The sequence below is a fragment of the Grampus griseus genome (assembly GCF_964374135.1).
Source record: "Grampus griseus genome assembly, chromosome: 20".
NCBI classification, from domain to species: Eukaryota; Metazoa; Chordata; class Mammalia; order Artiodactyla; family Delphinidae; genus Grampus; species Grampus griseus.
Genome location: NC_139014.1, coordinates 44,637,277 through 44,655,101, shown reverse-complemented (window position 1 = coordinate 44,655,101; position 17,825 = coordinate 44,637,277). Strand labels below are relative to the sequence as shown.

The following is a 17,825-nucleotide window of genomic DNA, read 5'->3' as shown; positions in this document are numbered from 1 at the left end:
TGGCCGCCTTCTCCCACCTGCACCCCACAGCCAGGGTGATGGAGGCCACCGGAAAAGTTGCGGGGTGGAGAGGATGAACAGAGCAAGAGAAGGGGGCAACCCAGCCTTACGAGAGGCTGGCTTCAGAGTGTCTATCTGAACTAGACTCCAGACACCAAAACTCAGGAAGGGGTTTTCTCAGTAAGAATATATATATGGTAGGGGTGGGGGGGTACTCCTAGGACCCCCAACTCTATCATGAGCCCAAGAAATGCTTCCTCTTCTAAAGATGGGAGTTTCATTTCACATTGGAGAGTCCTGCTTGGTTGAAACATGTGTCTCAAGCAACTTGCTACTAGTTAGAGTTAAAGAAGGGAAGTTTGCAAATCACGTGTGTGTGTGCGTGTGTGTGCATGTGTGTGTGCGCGCATGTGTGTACATGCAGCAGCAAAGGGTGGGTGGGAAGGGAATGAGCTCTTTCTATAGTATTTTATTTCATAAGAGAGAGATCTGAAACAAACTATTTAACAAACTGCAAGTAATTGCAACATTACTAAGGTCCCAGCGTCCCAGACCCTTGCTACACAGAACACAGTTCCTGGGCCAGCAGCATCAGTACGCCCTGGGAGTTTGCTCAAAATGCTATCTCAGGATGTTTCCGAGACCTAGTGAATCAGAAACTATCTCCACAAGATCCTCAGGTGATCCCTGTGCACATCACAGTTGGAGAAGCACAGCTTGGTCTGCATGTAATTTCCTGATCATCACAGGGTGCCAGAGAGAGGAAGTCATCGTGGTCTCTGCTCATGATGGGAAAACTCATGAGTGAACCCAGAGATAATGCTGAACTCTTCAAAGGGATTCCTATAATGGCATCACCTTGCTCATGTGGGTTCAGATATGAAAGTGAAAGAAAGTGGGCAGAGTTATGCCCACATGACCCAGGGCCTGGCTCAGGGCCCCCTCCCCAGTGAACCATACACCATTAGCTGGGAGCTAAGCCTTGAGTAGCAGAACCCCAAATCAAGGCTCTGTTCATTTTTCCCTTGGTTCAAGGCCAAGACTGGGCCCTTGATCCCAAGAAAGACTGAACTATAGGGAAGAAAGTGGATATTTCATTGCAGGTGCATTCCCACCAAGAGCTTGTGCCTGACCGTGGGCGGGGTCGCCCTATAAACACCGTGTGAAACTCCCAAAGCCCTATTTGTTGACCCTGATTTTGACGACATGTTTCAGGAACTTCTGCAACATCAGGAAATAGTATAGGTGAAGGTAGGTGTGTCTCTTCTCTAGGCATCCCAAGGGTTTGAAATCAGGCCCTTTTGAACAGTACAGGTTAAGGACATGGATTCTGGAACCAGATCTGGGCTGTCACACAGCTCCACTGTTTACTAGCCGTGCAATCTTGGACAAGTTGATTCACCCTGCCTGTGCCTCAGTTTCGTAATCTGTAAAACGGGGATAATAATGGTACCTTCATAGAGCCACAGTGAAGATTAAATAAGCACACACCCCCCCCCCCAAAAAAGAAAAAGAAAACACAAAGAACAAAATAAAAAGATAAACAACTTACGAAAAATATTTGCAATTCAAATGACAAAAAGTTAATTTTCCTTATCAATCAATCAATAAGAACAAGACCAGCCATTTGACATAAAAATGGGGAGAGCATATGAATGAATCATAAAAAAAAAAGCCACGATGATTTATAAAAGTCTAGTTTTAAAATGCTCAACTCCTCTCAAAAAGCGTGTAAATTAAATTAGAAACAAAATACTATTTTTCACCAGATAGTTACGATGTCAAAATCTGAGAGCAGTCCGTGCTGTCAAAGAGTTTAGGGGACAGGCGTTCACAGAGCTATTGGTGGGCGCCCCTCGCTGGAAAGCAACTTGGAAACATCTATCAACATGGATACAAGCCTCTGACCCCGAAAGCCCGACCCCATCTCTACACTGTCTATACACAGGTTCTGTTCCCCCCACCCCTGAGGTGCATTTACAGTAACAGCATCGCTGGCATTGGCAAAAACTCTGAAACAATCTAAAAGTCTTATAAAAATCAATTGGGGGAATGATGAAAGAAATCTGGATATGATCATATACCTGCACGCTGTTCAACTATTTAAGAAGTACATGAATGGATGGGGAAATAAATTTATGGGGGATGGAACAGAGCTAGCTCTAAGATATATCAATTAAAATATAAGTTCAGAACACAGTGTCATATGATTTTATGTCTATGAATTATTATTATTTTTTTTTTTTTGGGCTGTGCTGTGCAGCACGTGGGATCTTAGTTCCCCGACCAGGGATCGAACCCGGGCCCCCTGCATTGGACGCACGGAGTCTTAATCACTGGACCGCCAGGGAAGTCCCTATAAATTTAAATATTAAAAAACACTAAAAAAAATTAAAACACTAAATCTTATTCCCCAGATATAATCTGGGGATGGTGTTGATGGTGATTATATCTGGGGAATAAGATTTTATATTCTTACGTGTTGATTAAAATTTTTTGTGAAGCAGCAATATTGTCTTTGTAATATAATGTTATGTTTTAATAGTTTAATGAATTAAACTAATTTAAATGTGCCTCTCCCATCCTTGGGTTCCCTTTCCTACTCCCAACAAGTATATTGTGGCTTCCGTTTCTGCATCCAATACTTTACCACTGTGCATTAAAGATCTTTATATAAAACGCTGTATTTATATTACGCTATTTTGTTATGACATGTTTATACCACCTTATTTCAAAATGTCACGAAGGTGGCTGTTTCATCCTATAATGAACTAATTATACCAGGTCCACCAGAAGTTGGGGTGAAAGGGATTTAGAGACCATCTAATCCAAACCCTAGTCCCACAGCACACATTTTAATCCCAGACAGCAAAACGCTTTGTCCTTGTACACCATGAAACTGGTTTTTTAGAAATATTTAACAATTTTCTTTTTTAGATTACTGTCTCTCACTGGTTTTTCTCCCCCTTCCTTGTGCATTAGCTAATTTTTACCTCTAGGTGGAAGCAGAAGCCGACTCATTGGGAAATCTTTTGTTGAAAATCTGAAACACGGTTATTTCTTTAAACAAAATGTTGACTTCTGTTCTGGGGCAGAAGCCCATCACCAGAGGTGAACCTTTGGAGTATCACTCCCAGGGGAGGTGGGACAGCTTGGGTGGGTGTGGTTTGCACTTCCCCTAGGAGCTCCACGCAGCGACAGGACCCCTGAATTCCGGGTGCCTGGAAGAGTCTGTCCACCTCCTGGCCAGAGATCCAGGGCTTGGACCAGAAGGAGCCCTCTGGCCCAAAGGGAGGGTGTGGGGAGCCCTGTCCCCTGCCACGGCCTGGACACAGCCGGGTCTGCTCCCCGCTCCACAGTCCCCCCGCCACCCCAGCCTGTGGGGTGCACGTTCACGGGCACGCCATCTCTCAGCCCCTCCTGTGTTTCTGTGACCAGGTGAGGATGGACGGGGGCAGCGGGCGACGGTGCCTCACTCACCCGCCTGTGTGGACTTCCTCCGCGCCTTCTTGATGTCCTCCTCCGTCTTGTTGCTCAGCTTTATCTCCAGCTGCTGGGTCTTCATCTCCAGGTCTCTCTGCCGCTCCGTGAGGGCTTTCCGGGCCTGGGGTCCAAGGACGTGAAGCTGTTCATGGGCTCAGAGCCAGGAAGGGCCTATGGGGCACACGGGGCCTGGCTTCCCCTTTTCTAGGTAAGAGTCCTTTCTTTTCCCTGCTTTTGTGGACGAGGCCACAGTGGCTCCGACAGGCTAAGCAGCTAGACCAGCATCATCCAGCCAGTTGGGGACCACGTGGGGGCTGCAAAGCATCCTCTCATCCCCATCTCTTGGCCCAGAGCAAGCCCCTCAGAGCGTGTTTTCACTGGAGCATGCACACGTCCTGGGGACCCAAGCGGTCCTAAAATCACAGCTTCTCCGGGGTGGCAGGGACCACAAAGGTCGACATCACTTCCCAGCAGCGCTTAGCAGCTGGGAGCGCCAGGCTCCCCATTCTGGGGCAGGATGGGCCCTTTGGTGGTAGCTGCTGGCAGGGGTGGGGATTCCGTCAGGAGGGAATCTGCCAGGTGAGACCCAGGCAAAGGGGGGCCCCATGTGGACCGACAGCACATCCAGGCTCCGAGACCCACAGAAGCAGGGTGTACCTTGTCTCATGTGCCGGATGGAGGCCCCCATGCCCTCCACGGCAGGTGCAGCCACGCCCACTCCTACTCAGAATCTGAGCACCGGGGGGAAGCGGCCCACCTACCCTTTGGCTGGGGGAGGGGGATTTCATACCCCCCACCCCTCCAGATCCTATCACAGGGGGACAAACCTCTGCCTCGGCACACGGAGCCCCTGCTGGTTCCCAGCCCCCTCCCCTCCAGCAGGACCCTCCCACCCTGGCACCCTGGGCCTCACCTTCTCCACCGCGGCATAGCGGCTGGCGAGCTGCTTGCGGAGGTCTGCAATGTGGTGGTCACACTTTTTCATGTCCTTCTTGAAATTCTCGCGGAAGTTCATGAGGGGCTTCTCCACCTCACTGTGAAGCTGTCGATGGGGGAGACACACTCAGGACCCCGGGGCAGCAGCTGCAAGTGGAGGGAGGGGGCGCTGCCCCCGACCCTGCAGGCAAGGATGGGGGGCCTTCCCACCGGAAGGTCAGAGACAAGTGGCTGCTGATCTGGTAGCGGTCGAGGAAGTCACGTCAGCTGGCCACGTCCCAGCGTTCACACCAATGGACGGGTTAGCACCTGGAGCCTTCGAGTCCCTTGTGGGCACCCCCTTCCTGCGCTAAGTCCCCAGAGCTTCCTCTAGGGCTTTGCTCAGGTGTCCGGCTCCCTTTCTTTCCAACCCGGGAGCTTTCTCGGGGCAGAACCCAAGCCACCATCTCTGTGTCCCCAAGCACTTAACACAGGGACTGCTGCGTGGGCGACATTTAATCAGGTGATCTCGGGGCAGCTCTACTTATTGGACAGCTACTACGTGCCACGTGCTGAGACCGCAGAGCATCTGCTCACAGTCTGGACGTCGAGGAGGTCTTGTTAGGAGCTCAGGGCCACCCCCCCCCTTCCTGAACTGTGCCTGCTGGTCTCTGCATGGAGGCTGGCGCAACCCCACCGCACCAGAATGAACTGGCCTCGCACCCCCAGGGACAGAGAAGGGTCCTTTATGCTCTGAGAGGTGCTGGGTGAGGATGCTTTTCGAGCTTTTTCCTTCTCTTCCATTCCTTCCCTCTCTCCCACTCCACTCTCTTTGCAAGGAGAACTTTTACTTAAAACTTTTGCGGGGGGGGGGGTGTGAACATGAGATGTATCTGATAAGAAAACAGACAAATGTGGACCTGCTGTGGTCAAAGTCACAGCCTAGAGCCCCCCGACTCAGCCTCTCAGAGCCCCACCCATTGGCCCCCTTGGGCCCCCTCAATCTGCCTTCCAGGGTCCCTCAGCCTCCATCCGCCCCTCTGGGAAGCAGAGCTGAACTTCCCTGGATGGACGACATCCCACCTCGGGGGTTCTGTGATCGCTCTCCTCCTCCCCTTCACTAGGCCCCTTCTTCCTACATTATCTTTTCCCCAGAGACCTCAAGGACAGATGTGTTCCTGGTCCTAAAGCACCGATTACACATCACTGTGAGCTCTAGGAGGGTGGGGGCCACGCCGGCTTGGTCACTGCTGTGCCCGCAGCCTCCGGCCGGAGCTGGTGCACAGTGGGTGACCCTTCTTCTACTTAGATCTTCAGGGCCCAATGCCCCGGGTGACAAGACGATGCTTTGTTGGTGGACAACCTTCAAAGACTAACAGAGAGCGGGCTGCACAAACGCCCTTCTCTTCCTCCTGTTGGTTGTAACGTCCGCTATCATTTTTTTGAGCCCTTGGAAGCTTCCTTGCACAGGAAAACACCCCCATCTGGTGGCAGTTTGTAAGATGCCACAAACTTGAGCGCTGCTGAGAACAAGAAAACACCTTCCCCACACAGATTAGGCTTTGAGGGAGGAGGGGGAGGGGCTGCATCACTGGCTGCCGTGGGAACCGGCTCCTGCCGGGGGGCTCTACGTGGGTTAACTCAGCCTGTTGACCCAGTAACTCCGCGGTCTCTTTCTGAGGGATTTCCATACTTCATGTACCCAGGAGTGACCTCGCAGAGGTTTATCAATACTCAGGAGTCCTGGGCGCTGGCCCCAGATTCTGTGGTCTGGAGAAGGGCCCAGGATCCTGCCAACACACCCAAGCTCTCCCCCAATTCCAAATGACATTCTGGAAACATCGTGCTACTGGCTGTCAGAAGCGTTCAACCCCGTGGATGGCAGACCCATGGATTCTCCCTCTGTATTTTAAGTACTTTGAAAATAAGGCTAATTTTTTCTTGAAGAAAGTTGGCTGGGTGTTTTTTTATACTCATTCTTAACGTTTAAGCATCTCTGGCGAATCAGGAGGCAGACGCCCTCCCCGGAAGCTTGTCCGCGTGAACTTGAGCTGGCCTGGCTTGGATGCCACAGGCTACTGAAGCTGTTTGGTTTGCCTTTCAGAATTCCTGTCTCCTCCTTTCATGTCACTCATCAGAAGAGAGTAAGAGAAAACTCAAGTTGGCAGGAATTTCAGAGACCACAGGGAGACCTCGGAGACACTGTGGGTTTGGGGCCAGACCACCACAATAAAGTGAAGACTGCAATAAATAGTCACATGGATTTTTTTGGTTTCCCAGTGCACATAAAAGTGATGTGTACGCTATACTGTAGTCTGCTAAGTGTGTAATAGCTTTATGTCTTAAAAATGCACATACCGGGTCTTCCCTGGTGGCACAGTGGTTAAGAATTTGCCTGCCAATGCAGGGGACACAGGTTCGAGCCCTGGTCTGGGAAGATCCCACATGCCACGGATCAACTAAGCCCGTGTGCTACAACTACTGAGCCTGCACTCTAGAGCCCACGAGCCACAAGTACTGAGCCCCCGTGCCACAACTACTGAAGCCTGTGTGCCTAGAGCCCGTGCTCCGCAACAAGAGAATCCACCACGATGAGAAGCCCGCACGCTGCAACTAGAGAAAGCCCACGCACGGCAACGAAGACCCAACGCAGCCATAAATAAATAAATAAATTTGTTTTAAAAAATGCACATACCTTAATTTTTAAAATACTTATTGCTAAAAAAAATGCTAACCATCACCTGACAACGCAGGGTCGCCGCACACCTTCAACTTGTTAAAACAAAACAAAACAAACTACACACACACTAAAACAAAGTGCTATATTAAACAAGGTATGCCTGTATCTAGTCCAGTGGGTTACTAAGAGTTGTGAAATCATTTTAGTGGGTCAGGACCTGCTTTTAGATGAGCATAGCCCAGACACGAAAATATCAGAGTGCATTTTAGGCAGAAGGATAAGTAGTTTCACCAACAGCTGTTTTAGCCACGTACATGTGTATCTGTATGCGGATATCTGGAGGTGGATACCTGTGTGCTCCAGGTGGCCATGGAAAATGTATAACGGTGGGTCACAGTCAAGTAAGGTTCAGGTCACTGATCTGGTCCAACCTCTTCATTTCACACATGAAAAAAACGGAAGCTCAGAGATGCTAAGTGACTTGCCCAAGGTCATAAAGCTTGTTAGTGATGGCACTGACATAAAAGTCATGTCTCCTGAGGCTCACTGTGCCCCCCAAAATCTTCTGGCTGAATGCATGGCTTCGATTGCAGGATTAGATTTTCTCCCATCAGAAGGCATTTTTCTGTTCTCCCTTCTTCACCCAGAAGCGGGCATAAATTCCTTTATATATAGCAATCTTGTTTCTCTACCAGCCTGTTGCTATGAACAATGGCTCGAGCTAGGAGACTAGAAAAGCCTAAACGATTCCTGAAATGAAATTGCGTTTCTTAAAGAGCTCTCGCCCCCGACACAGAACATGCGGGGTGGAATTTTTCAACGAGCCTTTTGGAGCAGACGGTAGAATGGATGTCGCACACACGGAGCCGTATTATCCAGGGCGGACGGATACTCTTTGGAGCCTTTTCAAGGAATTGTCACACAACCACTGGGCTGCCACCATGACTGCCCGAGGGCACCGACACCGCCCGATGGGCTGGAGGCAGCAGACATTCTTAGAGAAACATCTATGTGTGAATTTTGTGTGAACCTTCTTCAGAAGCCTCCCGTCAGCTACCTGAAGTCAGCCCTGAATTAAAACATCCCGGCATTTGGAGGGCCGGACTGCACTGCCCTGGACAGTCCTTAAGAGAGGGCAGAGTGCTCTTCAGAACAGGGTTCTGTGTTTTAAATGCCACTGGTCCGCCCGGAGAAAAGGTCTGGGGGTCAAAGCTGCAATTCACTCAGTCCTCTCCTCTGCTTCCTCAGCAGCTGAGCCCACTTGGCTGTGTGACCACTGGCTGCGATTTAACCCCTCTGTTCCTTCTCATTTGTGAAACGGAGATGCTGTCTTGAACAGTAGCTGATAAAATTGAGGGAGATGAATTATATCCTACACCTAACACTTACATCACCGTGATACTGTGATATAATAACCAATATATATTTTGCTTTTTGTCCCCAGCTCCTGGCTGGAGTTCCTAGAGCCTTTGCAATTTCCTAAACAACAAAGGTCCCAGGAGCATCCTTTGGTCTAATATTTGGTCTCTGACCCACTGTTCCTGATACCAAGCTCCTACATCCCTTGGAATTTCCTGGGTGATAGGAGGGTCTTTTGTTCGAATGAGGTGCCTCTGCCTGGGCTCCTGGACGGGGGCTCGTCACCACAAAGACCAAGCCATGATTAGAAGCTTGTAACTTTCAGCCCCCTCCCCATCACTTGGTAAGGGGGAGAGGAGAGGGGCTGGAGATTCAGTTAATAATTGATTCTGCCTATGTGATGAAACCTCTATAACAATCTGTCAATCTCAGGGCCCAGAGAGCTTCTGGACTGGTGAACACACTCAGACGTGAACACACATCTCTAGCCTTTATCCTATCCTTTAATATATAATAAACTGGTAAACCTAATAAGTGTTCCCCTGAGTTTCGTGAGCTCTTCTAGCAAATAATCAAACCTGAGGAGGGGGTCACGGGAACCCCTGATTTGCAGCCAAGTTGGACAGAAGTTGTGGGTAACCTGGGGACCCACTTCTTATGATAGCCATCTGAAGTAGGGTTGGTCCTGTAGCACTGAGTCCTTAACCTGCAGGATCCTATGCTGACCCTGGGGGAGTTAGTGTCAAAACTGAATTAAATTGTAGGACCCCCAGCTGGGGTCAGGGAATTGGTTGGTGTGGGGAAAACCCACCCAGTTTGGTGACCAGACGTACTGCTGTGAGCAGCAGTAGTAAAAGGAAAGATTAGAGGAAAACACTGCACGGGGGGAGTGCTCTGTCACCCGTTGGGCACCTTACGAACGATCGAGAATCAGACGGCCTGCTGATGGAGAGTAAATGCCACCAGGATTCCTGGGGCTGCGGCAGGCGACCCTTCAGAAGCTCGCAGACCCGGCTCCCAGTCCCATCACAGTGGCAGCCTCTGCATGCATCTCACAGTCAACGGAAGTTTCCACCACCGCAGAAGCTGGAGCTGCTGGGGGCTAGGAGGGAGAAGGGAGACCTAAAGGGAACACTACCGTGATCTACAGCTTAAAAACAACTCCCTGCTTTGTACGCAAGGCTCAAAAGAGACCCATTCACGGAGCTCCCTTCTCTCCCAGTACTTGAGAGGCAAGTTCCTTGCCAAGTGTTGGTGTCTGCGGTTAGTGTGCCACTGCTGGCCCAGGAATTCTCACTCACATCTGGGTGTCAACTCAGTCTTGGGGCTCCAGCATCCTTCAGGAGCAGGGACCTGGTAACGCACTGTTTTTCCTCCCAGCCCAGCTCTTTATAAAGCTCCTTCACACATCTCAGCCGTACGAGTCACTCATCCTGCCCTCGGCGTGCAGAGAACCATCACGGGGTGGGGTGGAGACCTGGATACAAAGTCAGTTTCCTGGCTTCCAATAGCGCACTAAGCCCAGAAATACAACTGTTGTGGAAGAAGTGCTAGAAAAGACATAGGACCTGGGAGCACTGAGTGCGGAAGTCGCGGGAAGGGGCAGCCATCTTTGCGGGATGCCACGTTCAAGTGGCATCCTCCTCCTTTACACCCTGATGTTAAAATGTGGGTTCAGGGGCTTCCCTGGTGGTGCAGTGGTTGAGAGTCCGCCTGCCGATGCAAGGGACACGGGTTCGTGCCCAGGTCCGGGAAGATCCCACATGCCGCGGAGCGGCTGGGCCCGTGAGCCATGGCCGCTGAGCCTGCGCGTCCAGAGCCTGTGCTCCGCAACAGGAGAGGCCACAGCAGTGAGAGGCCCGCGTACCGCAAAAAAAAAAAAATGTGGGTTCAGAGGGTTTAAGCGCTTTGTCCCAGTGTCCTCTTGGGCTGGTGACTGTGGGAGGGCAGAAGGAAGAGCGTAGACCCAGTAGGCAAAGGTCACCGGGAATGATGCCCCTCTCCAGGGGCTCTCGTCCTTTAGAAGGCAAGCATCCTAGTGGGCGGCCCCATCAGTCACACACACTTTAGTGTGAATTTCCCCCTTAGACTCTTGGGTTTATTTTCCACCTGGAAAGCAGCTAAGAGCCTGAGAGGGAATTTGGAGACAGGAGACAGGGAGTGGGGAAAAGAGGGTTGTTTGGAAACACGGAGAAATCTTGGCAGAAAGTAGGCCTCAAAAGACTAGGGGGTCGAGAGGAGATCGTCATAACTTCAGAAAATATTTACTGACATCTACTGTGTGCCAGGCACCACTCTGAGTCCTGAAGACAGAGTGAGTAGGAGAGAAACATCACTGTCCAAGGGCACGGTGCTAGAGTCTTTTGGACCAATGGAAAGAAGGGTCAGCTACCTAGTCTGACATTGGGTAACAACAGACACAACAAAACAAAAAAATTCTCCCTTCGAAATAGTCTAGTCTCTCCCGACACTAAGAAGAGATAGAAAATGCCAATGCATTCCTTTGAAAGCCAAGCAACACAGAAGTGCAGTTTCATCACTCAGGGGCTCACCCGAGAAACTGAGGGGCATCTACCCTCACCTCGCAGACGTGTGCTGGGGTTACTCGCCCCGGCTCATCAGAGCCCAGCGTTAAATTTGGAGGAATTTTGTGAGTTGGTTGTTAAAGACAGCCAGTATTAAAAATTAAATGATCTAAACTTAAAATTAACAAACTATATTAAAAACAAAGGTAATACATATCCTCATACCCTCCTAACTCCATCTGACTCTTATCCACGCTCTATGATTACTGATGCTATTTTGTTGGTACAGGGGGAGCACGGTCTAATGGTAGCATCTCTTCCCGACTCGAGATTTACACCATGGAAACTGTGCAACACCACACCCTGGAGAGACCGTTGTTAGACGTTCAGCAGCACATCGGTGCGTAGGACCAACCCAGGGAGGGCTTACCTTGGCGGAGAACTTGAGGTGAACTTCAGCCTCGTCGGCAAGGCTCTTCTTCACCTGCGCCCACGCTTCTCCCAGGGAGCTGCAACACCAAGGAGTCGATGAGCTCGGGGAGGCCACACCGACCTCAGGTCAGAGGCCACGGCCCTCCCTGAGACAGGATGGTGGGTCTCGACCCCGAGTCCCGGGGGAGCGTACGACACAAGAGACCGTGGACTTGGACGAGGCAGAGGCCAGGCACAAAAGAAACCTGAGCGCCACGCCTCGACCTATGTGAGCAGAGGAGCCCTCCCGAACCAAGCTGAGAGAATAGATGGCAGCAGACAGTCGAGTGCCTGGGGAAATACCCAGAAGCCCAGAGGACTGGGGAGGTGTGAGAGGGAGCTGGGGTACGGTGCCGTGAGGACCCTACTACCTGGCCCATTACTGTCTCTGGCCTTCCTGTCGCTCCTCCCTGGTTTACTGTTGAGGGTTGGAAACGCCCGCTGGCAAGCCAGGGAAGGAGAACGGATGCCTTTTCAGGGAGAAGCTCTTCTCAAACAGAAGGCACCACGCAGCCCTGCTTGCGGGCGAACCTCCAGCGGCCTGACTTCCAAGGAGGGCAAAGATGGACCACCTGGGTCTAGGAGCCTCTTAGGGATGCCCACACAGCAGAGGAGGCTCGCCAACACCATCCTCAGGAGCATGGCCCCCCGCTAGTACCTATTCTGGATTGTGAACCGCGGTGCTGCCCACAGCCGACCAGAGAAGGGCAACGTCCTCTTAGCTTAGTAACTTTTCCACTGGTAGGAGATGTTCCAAGTAGAAGGAAACTCCTAAGCCCCCCGGACTCTTGAACGCGGCCCCCGCGCCCCCGTCTCCCTGATTGGGAATTCCTGAACCTCGATGACCTTCAAAACGACACTCCTGCACGTCTGCTCGAGACCTCTCCACCCAGCTGGTAAACCCGGGCTGAATGGTCCGTTGACTTAATTTCATCAAAAAGCCACTTCCCCCAGAGAATTCATTACACTTGAGGGGCAGAAAGCTGATTCAAAGACAGCAGGCTGCGAGGCTTCTGGGTTGTGAGCCGAGCGGCCAGCAGCTGAGAATTACCCAACAGGACAGAACAGAACCGATCTCTGTGGTCAGAGTCCGGGCCTGTCTGCTCATGGTGCTGGCTCAGGCCGAGGCGGCTGTATATGGGAAATGACTGATGGATTTTATCTTCGAGTCCGGCAGCAAAGAAAGGTCCCCTCAGGTGATCCCAGCTGGGGGGCCACCCGAGAAGAGATGCAGTGAGAATCGGAGCGATCCAAGCTGCTGGCATTTGTCTTGGCCTGAAGGGCCTGGGCTCCCGGGAGCTGGGCTGGGCCCACACTGGGTGGCCTGGCTCCTTACCTGACTGGGCGGACGGGTAGGGGGTCCAGGGTGGGGGGAGGAGGGAGTGGAAGTGGTCACGATAGTCATACAGATACCGGATTGGAACAGCAGGTCCAGAAAGAGACTTGCCCAGATGCAGGCGACGCGCTTGCAGCAAAGGTGCCAAGTATCTCAATGGAGAACAGACAAGCCTTTCAAGAAATGGCCCGGAGACAACTGTACATCCACAGGGAAGAAAGGAATCCCGCCCCTGACTTTTGCCACACACAAAGATGATCTCAAGATGGATCACACAGCTACAGGGAAAGCCAACAAGCTTACGGAAGCAGTCCCAGGAGGGGGGGGAGTTTGACGAAAGGGGGCTGCAGGGGGCTTCTCCCCGCAGCTGAGCTATCGCCAGCCGGCAGGAGGTACACACGAGAGCCCAGAAGCCCTGGTGGTGCCGAGAGACTGTAAGTCTGCTGTCAGCAGAGCATGTGGCCAGTAACTGGCCCAGGGACAGTGACAGTGGCCTGAGACTGTCATCTGAGGGTCATCGGGAGGAAAGGGCAAAAGCACAGTTTCACACTCAGGACAATGTCCTCGGCCCCGCCTCCAGGCTGGGCCCTCATCAGTAGGAGGACGTCCCTCCAAACACTCAGCTGGGCCTGTCTGGGCTGGTCCAGCCCCGAGCAGGCCTCTCCCCTCCCCATATTCCAGCCGCCTTGGAGACACGTCACAAGCTAGAAAAAAAGGCCATTTAGAAATTCTCTCACTGAAGAGAGATTCTTTTTCATCTGATAAGAGGTTAATGAAAAAACAAAACAAAACCCCAAACCCGAGATATCATTTCTCACGCGGTTCCAGCTGACCGTCTGAGCCGAATCTAAACACATGTTACTGTCACAACTACCACAGGAGCGCAGAACTGGAGGCAGGACGAATCATCTGATGCTGTTTATTTACCAATGTGCACACACCCCGTGGCATCTAATGTGGACACAGCACAACTCAAGTCTCCCCGTCCGCACCTTCCGAGGCTGCCCCGCATTTCTAGGCTCCGGCGTCGCGCTTTGAAAGTTTCAGGTGGACGGGCTGGCGTGCAAAGCTGTGGGTGAATGCAAAACAGGGTAGCTGCAGGTTGTGAGTAGGGGCGGGTCCAGGCGCCTCCAGAAGGAGCGTGTGTCTGGGGGTGGTGCGTGCTCGCAGGGGAGATGGGGGGTATGTGTTCCTGGCTGTGTTGCACGTGAGCAGCGCCGATGCTGGAACGTGAGCGTGTGGCGGGCTGCCCCGTGTTTGGGGGCGCACGTGTGTACGGCATGATGGCGAGGGCCGACTCCTGGCTCGTGCAGCCGGGAGCATATGCTGTGCGTGTTGGCCGGACGGAGTGTCCCTGGCAGCAGCTCAGGCTGAGGAGGTGGAAGCCTCTTCCAGAGCAGCTCTGCATTGCAGGGCATGGGGGTACTTAGGAAAGCCCCCTGCCCAGGCTGGAGGGGAGACTCCCCGACAAGCTCCCTTCCTGCCCTGTCTCAGGCCCGGCGCAGGGAGTAGGAGGAAGCCGGAGGCAACTTCATTTATGTCCCTGGAAGAGACACTGGCCGCGCAGGACCACCCAGTGGCCTGCTGGGTCAATGAAAACCATTCAGAGGCGGCCTCTTGGCTAGACAGCGAGCCCACACAGAGGCCCTAATCAAAGCCACATTTGGTTGGCAAAGCCCCATCGCCTGAAGGATTCAAGCCATGCAGGCAGATTTGGCCTTGTTCAACATCACAGCTCTCTGACGACCACAGCCATCCCACGACAGAATGTCTTCCATCCCCGGGGGCTCACTTCCCCTTGTAGGAGGGATTCGAACAGAGGCTGCACTGGAGGGAGGTCGGATTAGAGAGAGGACCTCGGGGGACCTTTCAACTCTAACCTCCTGAGACTCTGTATTTGTTTCAGTATTGAGGTGAAATTCACATAACACAAGATTAACCACTTTAAAGAGGATAAGCATTTACTACATTTGCCATCTTGTGCAACCATCACCTCTAGTTTCAAAACATTTTTATCACCCTGTGATGGACTGAATGTGTTCCCCAAATTCAGACGTTGCAGCTCTAACCCACGGTGTGGCTGTTATCTGGAAATGGAGTCTCTAAGGAAGTAATTAGGGTTAAATGAGGTCATACGGGTGGGGAAGAAGTGACACCAGAGAGCTCTTTGTCTCTCCTCACCGAGGAAAAGCCACCTGCAACGCAGAGGGAGCTCTCACCGGACACCAACCCTGCCAGCACCTTGACCTTGGACTCCCCAACCTCCAGAACCATGATTAATTACATTTCTGTTGCTTAAGCCACTCAGTCTATGGTATTGTGTTACAGCAGCCCAAGCAGATGAACACACCCCAGAAGGAAACCTCATACCCATTAAACAGTTAGCAGTCCCCTTTTCTCCCAGCCCCTGGCAATCACCCATCTTCATTCTGTCTCTGTGGATCTGTCTATTCTGAACATTTCATATAAATGGATCATACAGCATGCAACCTTTGTGTCTTGCTTCTCTCACTTAACATAATGTTTTCGAGGTTTGTCCACATAGTAATGTGGATCAGTACTTCATTCCTTTTTATGGCTGAATAATATTCCATCATATACCCGTATATCCAACGTGGATAGACCACAATGTGTTTATGCATTCATCCTTTGATGGACATTTGGGTTGTTTCCACCTTTTGGCTATAGTGAACTGTGCTGCTACGAACATGCGTGTACATGTATTTGAATATCTGCTTTTAATTCTTTTGGATATAAACCGGAGTGGAATTGCTGGATCATACGGTAACCCTATGTTTAGTTTTCTGAGGCACTGCCAGACTGTTTTCCACAGTGGCTGCGTCATTTTGCATTCCCACCAACAGGATGAAACTCTTTGTTAACAGGTGGAGCGGAGAAGGCTACAGTCTTTCCCCAACTAGGGATCTTTCTGTGGCTGGGAGGGTGGGGCTGAGCCTCTCCCAGCCTGGGTCCCACCCAAGGAGGTCTGGACTGTCACAGCAGGAGGGGGAGGGGAGCCTGGGCCTCAGGCCCACAGGAGAGAATTCTAAACAAGGGGGCTGGGTGTGGAATCCTGTCACACCTAGTTTCCTACCAGCCTGCTCTCAGCGAAAGGGGAGCAGGGGTTGGCATCTGGAGGCTGGTTCCCAGCTACCAGGTGACAGGGCAGAGGGGGTCCTGACATACTCCAGCATCTGGCAGGAGGCCCTTGGCCGCTAGACAGTAGATAATAGGCAAGTACCAACCTTGAGGGTGAATGCCCACACCTGGAGTCACGGCTGGCCAGCTGGAGCCATGAATGCCCCCTTTGAACCATGAATGTTCCCCTTGAACCATGAATGCCCACCTTGAACCATGGGCACTCACCTTCAGCCGGGTCTATGGAGACCTCCCCATCCCTATGGGACCATGGCAACGGTCAGTGATCAGTGAAAAGGGACCCCCCCCCAAGTGTCCCCTCTCCTTCCCCACCCCCATCACTGTCCTCCCTACTCACCCCTCCTCCTGGGCAGCCAAGGAGTTCTGAGACAGCTTAGCTAAGTTCTTTGCATATTCTTCTTCAATCTTTATCCTGCAAAGGGAGAAAATCCAACATGTCAGCTCCCCAGCACTAGACTGTGGGTCTGACCTGCAGCCCTGCTACTTAGTAACGAACATGTAAACGAACCCGCCAGACCATAAGCTCTGCGGGTACGTGGCTCTTGTCTGTCCACCTGACACACAGTAGGTGCTTAATCAATACACGTTGAATGAATAAATGAACGAAATTGTCTGAACCTCATCTGCAAAGCGAGGCATATGCACCGGTGTCCTAGGCTGTGCGGTTAAGAGTGGTCGTTTGCACAGTTCCTCGCACAGGGCTGGACACACAGCAAACGCTTAAACGAAGAAATGTAACTCATGATGGACCACGGCTGCCCCCTCTCCCAGCCCCAGAGCTCTGGGCTGAGAGCCTGCAAGGTGGCGTCGGCCCCTCCGAAGCAGGAACAGAACCCCTCTCTACGTTCTCCCAGACACCAGGGCCCCCGACTTCCAAGCCTGCAGGGTGCAGGCATTTCCATGGAAACCAGCAGTGCCCAGCTCTGCAGTGGATTCCACTTCCCCAGAGAGGGAAGTTGCCTTGGATTTCGCTTCCGGCAGGCAGGCCCTTGACACACTGTCAAGGCAGCTCTCCGGGGAGCGTTCAGTATTATCTGGCACAACCGTGTAAAATGTGTTGTCATGGTATTAGTCACTGCCTAAGTGGTCCCCCGAGGAGCTGCGCTTGTGACGACCAGAGCTGGCCAGAGGGCTGGGGCCTCAGAGAGGCCCCTGGCCCATCACTGGGCAAATGAATAAAACCCCAGAGCTGTGCCCAGGGCTGCAGCATTTGCTTCCAGGCTGATCAGGAGCTGAAGGGCGGCCTGACAGAGTCCCAGGGCAGTGTTCTGAGTCATGATCACTTCCTGCTTCGGTGCTGAGAGGCTCAGTCTCGCTCCTCCTCTCACTACCAGCTCCACCGTCTCCACATGCTCTCAAGCCTGCCTCCATCACTTCCTCTCCATCCACTCAGCCTTTAGTCCCTCCCCTCCCCAGGAGGACATGGACGGCCAGCCTCCAGCCAGGAGTTCTCTGGAGAAAGCAGATCTCACCATGTCACGCTCTCAGCTTCAAACCTCCAAAGGCTCATCAATGCCCACCGCACGCACCGGGCACGAGGCCCGTCCCCTCCAGAGCCGGCATCACTCCCCTAAGCTGTGGCCACGTGGTTTACCGGATGTCTGCCATGCCCCCACCCCCACCCCACTCCCTAGCCCCGGCCCAGCTCTCACCTCTGCACCTCAGCTCCCACCCCTCCCGGCTCTGAAAGGTCCCCCTCTACAAGACCCCAGGTGGACTGAGAAAAGTCACAGGAGTCCACCTGTCCCAGGGAAGACCAGTGTTCTCATGTGGAAGGTTCCAGTTATTTGTTAACACGACCTCTTTACTAAAGTGTAAACCCTAAGCTAGGGTTTTCTAGCCGTTTTCCTCTTGGCCTGTTTCCTACCGTCGTTTTCTCACACCTGAGCTACAGAAT

The 17,825-nt window shown here is 52.2% G+C and overlaps 1 protein-coding gene across 3 annotated transcripts in view; it reads right to left on the bottom strand.

The window, feature by feature from the left end:
• The window catches only part of GAS7 (growth arrest specific 7), a 200,756-nt gene that overhangs the window by 8,294 nt on the left and 174,637 nt on the right, over positions 1-17,825 (bottom strand). For all 3 annotated transcript variants that reach the window (XM_082679589.1, XM_082679590.1, XM_082679591.1), the window contains 4 exons: positions 16,266-16,340; positions 11,393-11,471; positions 4,397-4,525; positions 3,481-3,604 (listed from right to left, as the gene is read on the bottom strand). In XM_082679589.1, coding sequence (XP_082535715.1) covers positions 3,481-3,604; positions 4,397-4,525; positions 11,393-11,471; positions 16,266-16,340 — 407 coding nt within the window. The remainder of the gene's footprint in view (positions 1-3,480; positions 3,605-4,396; positions 4,526-11,392; positions 11,472-16,265; positions 16,341-17,825) is intronic.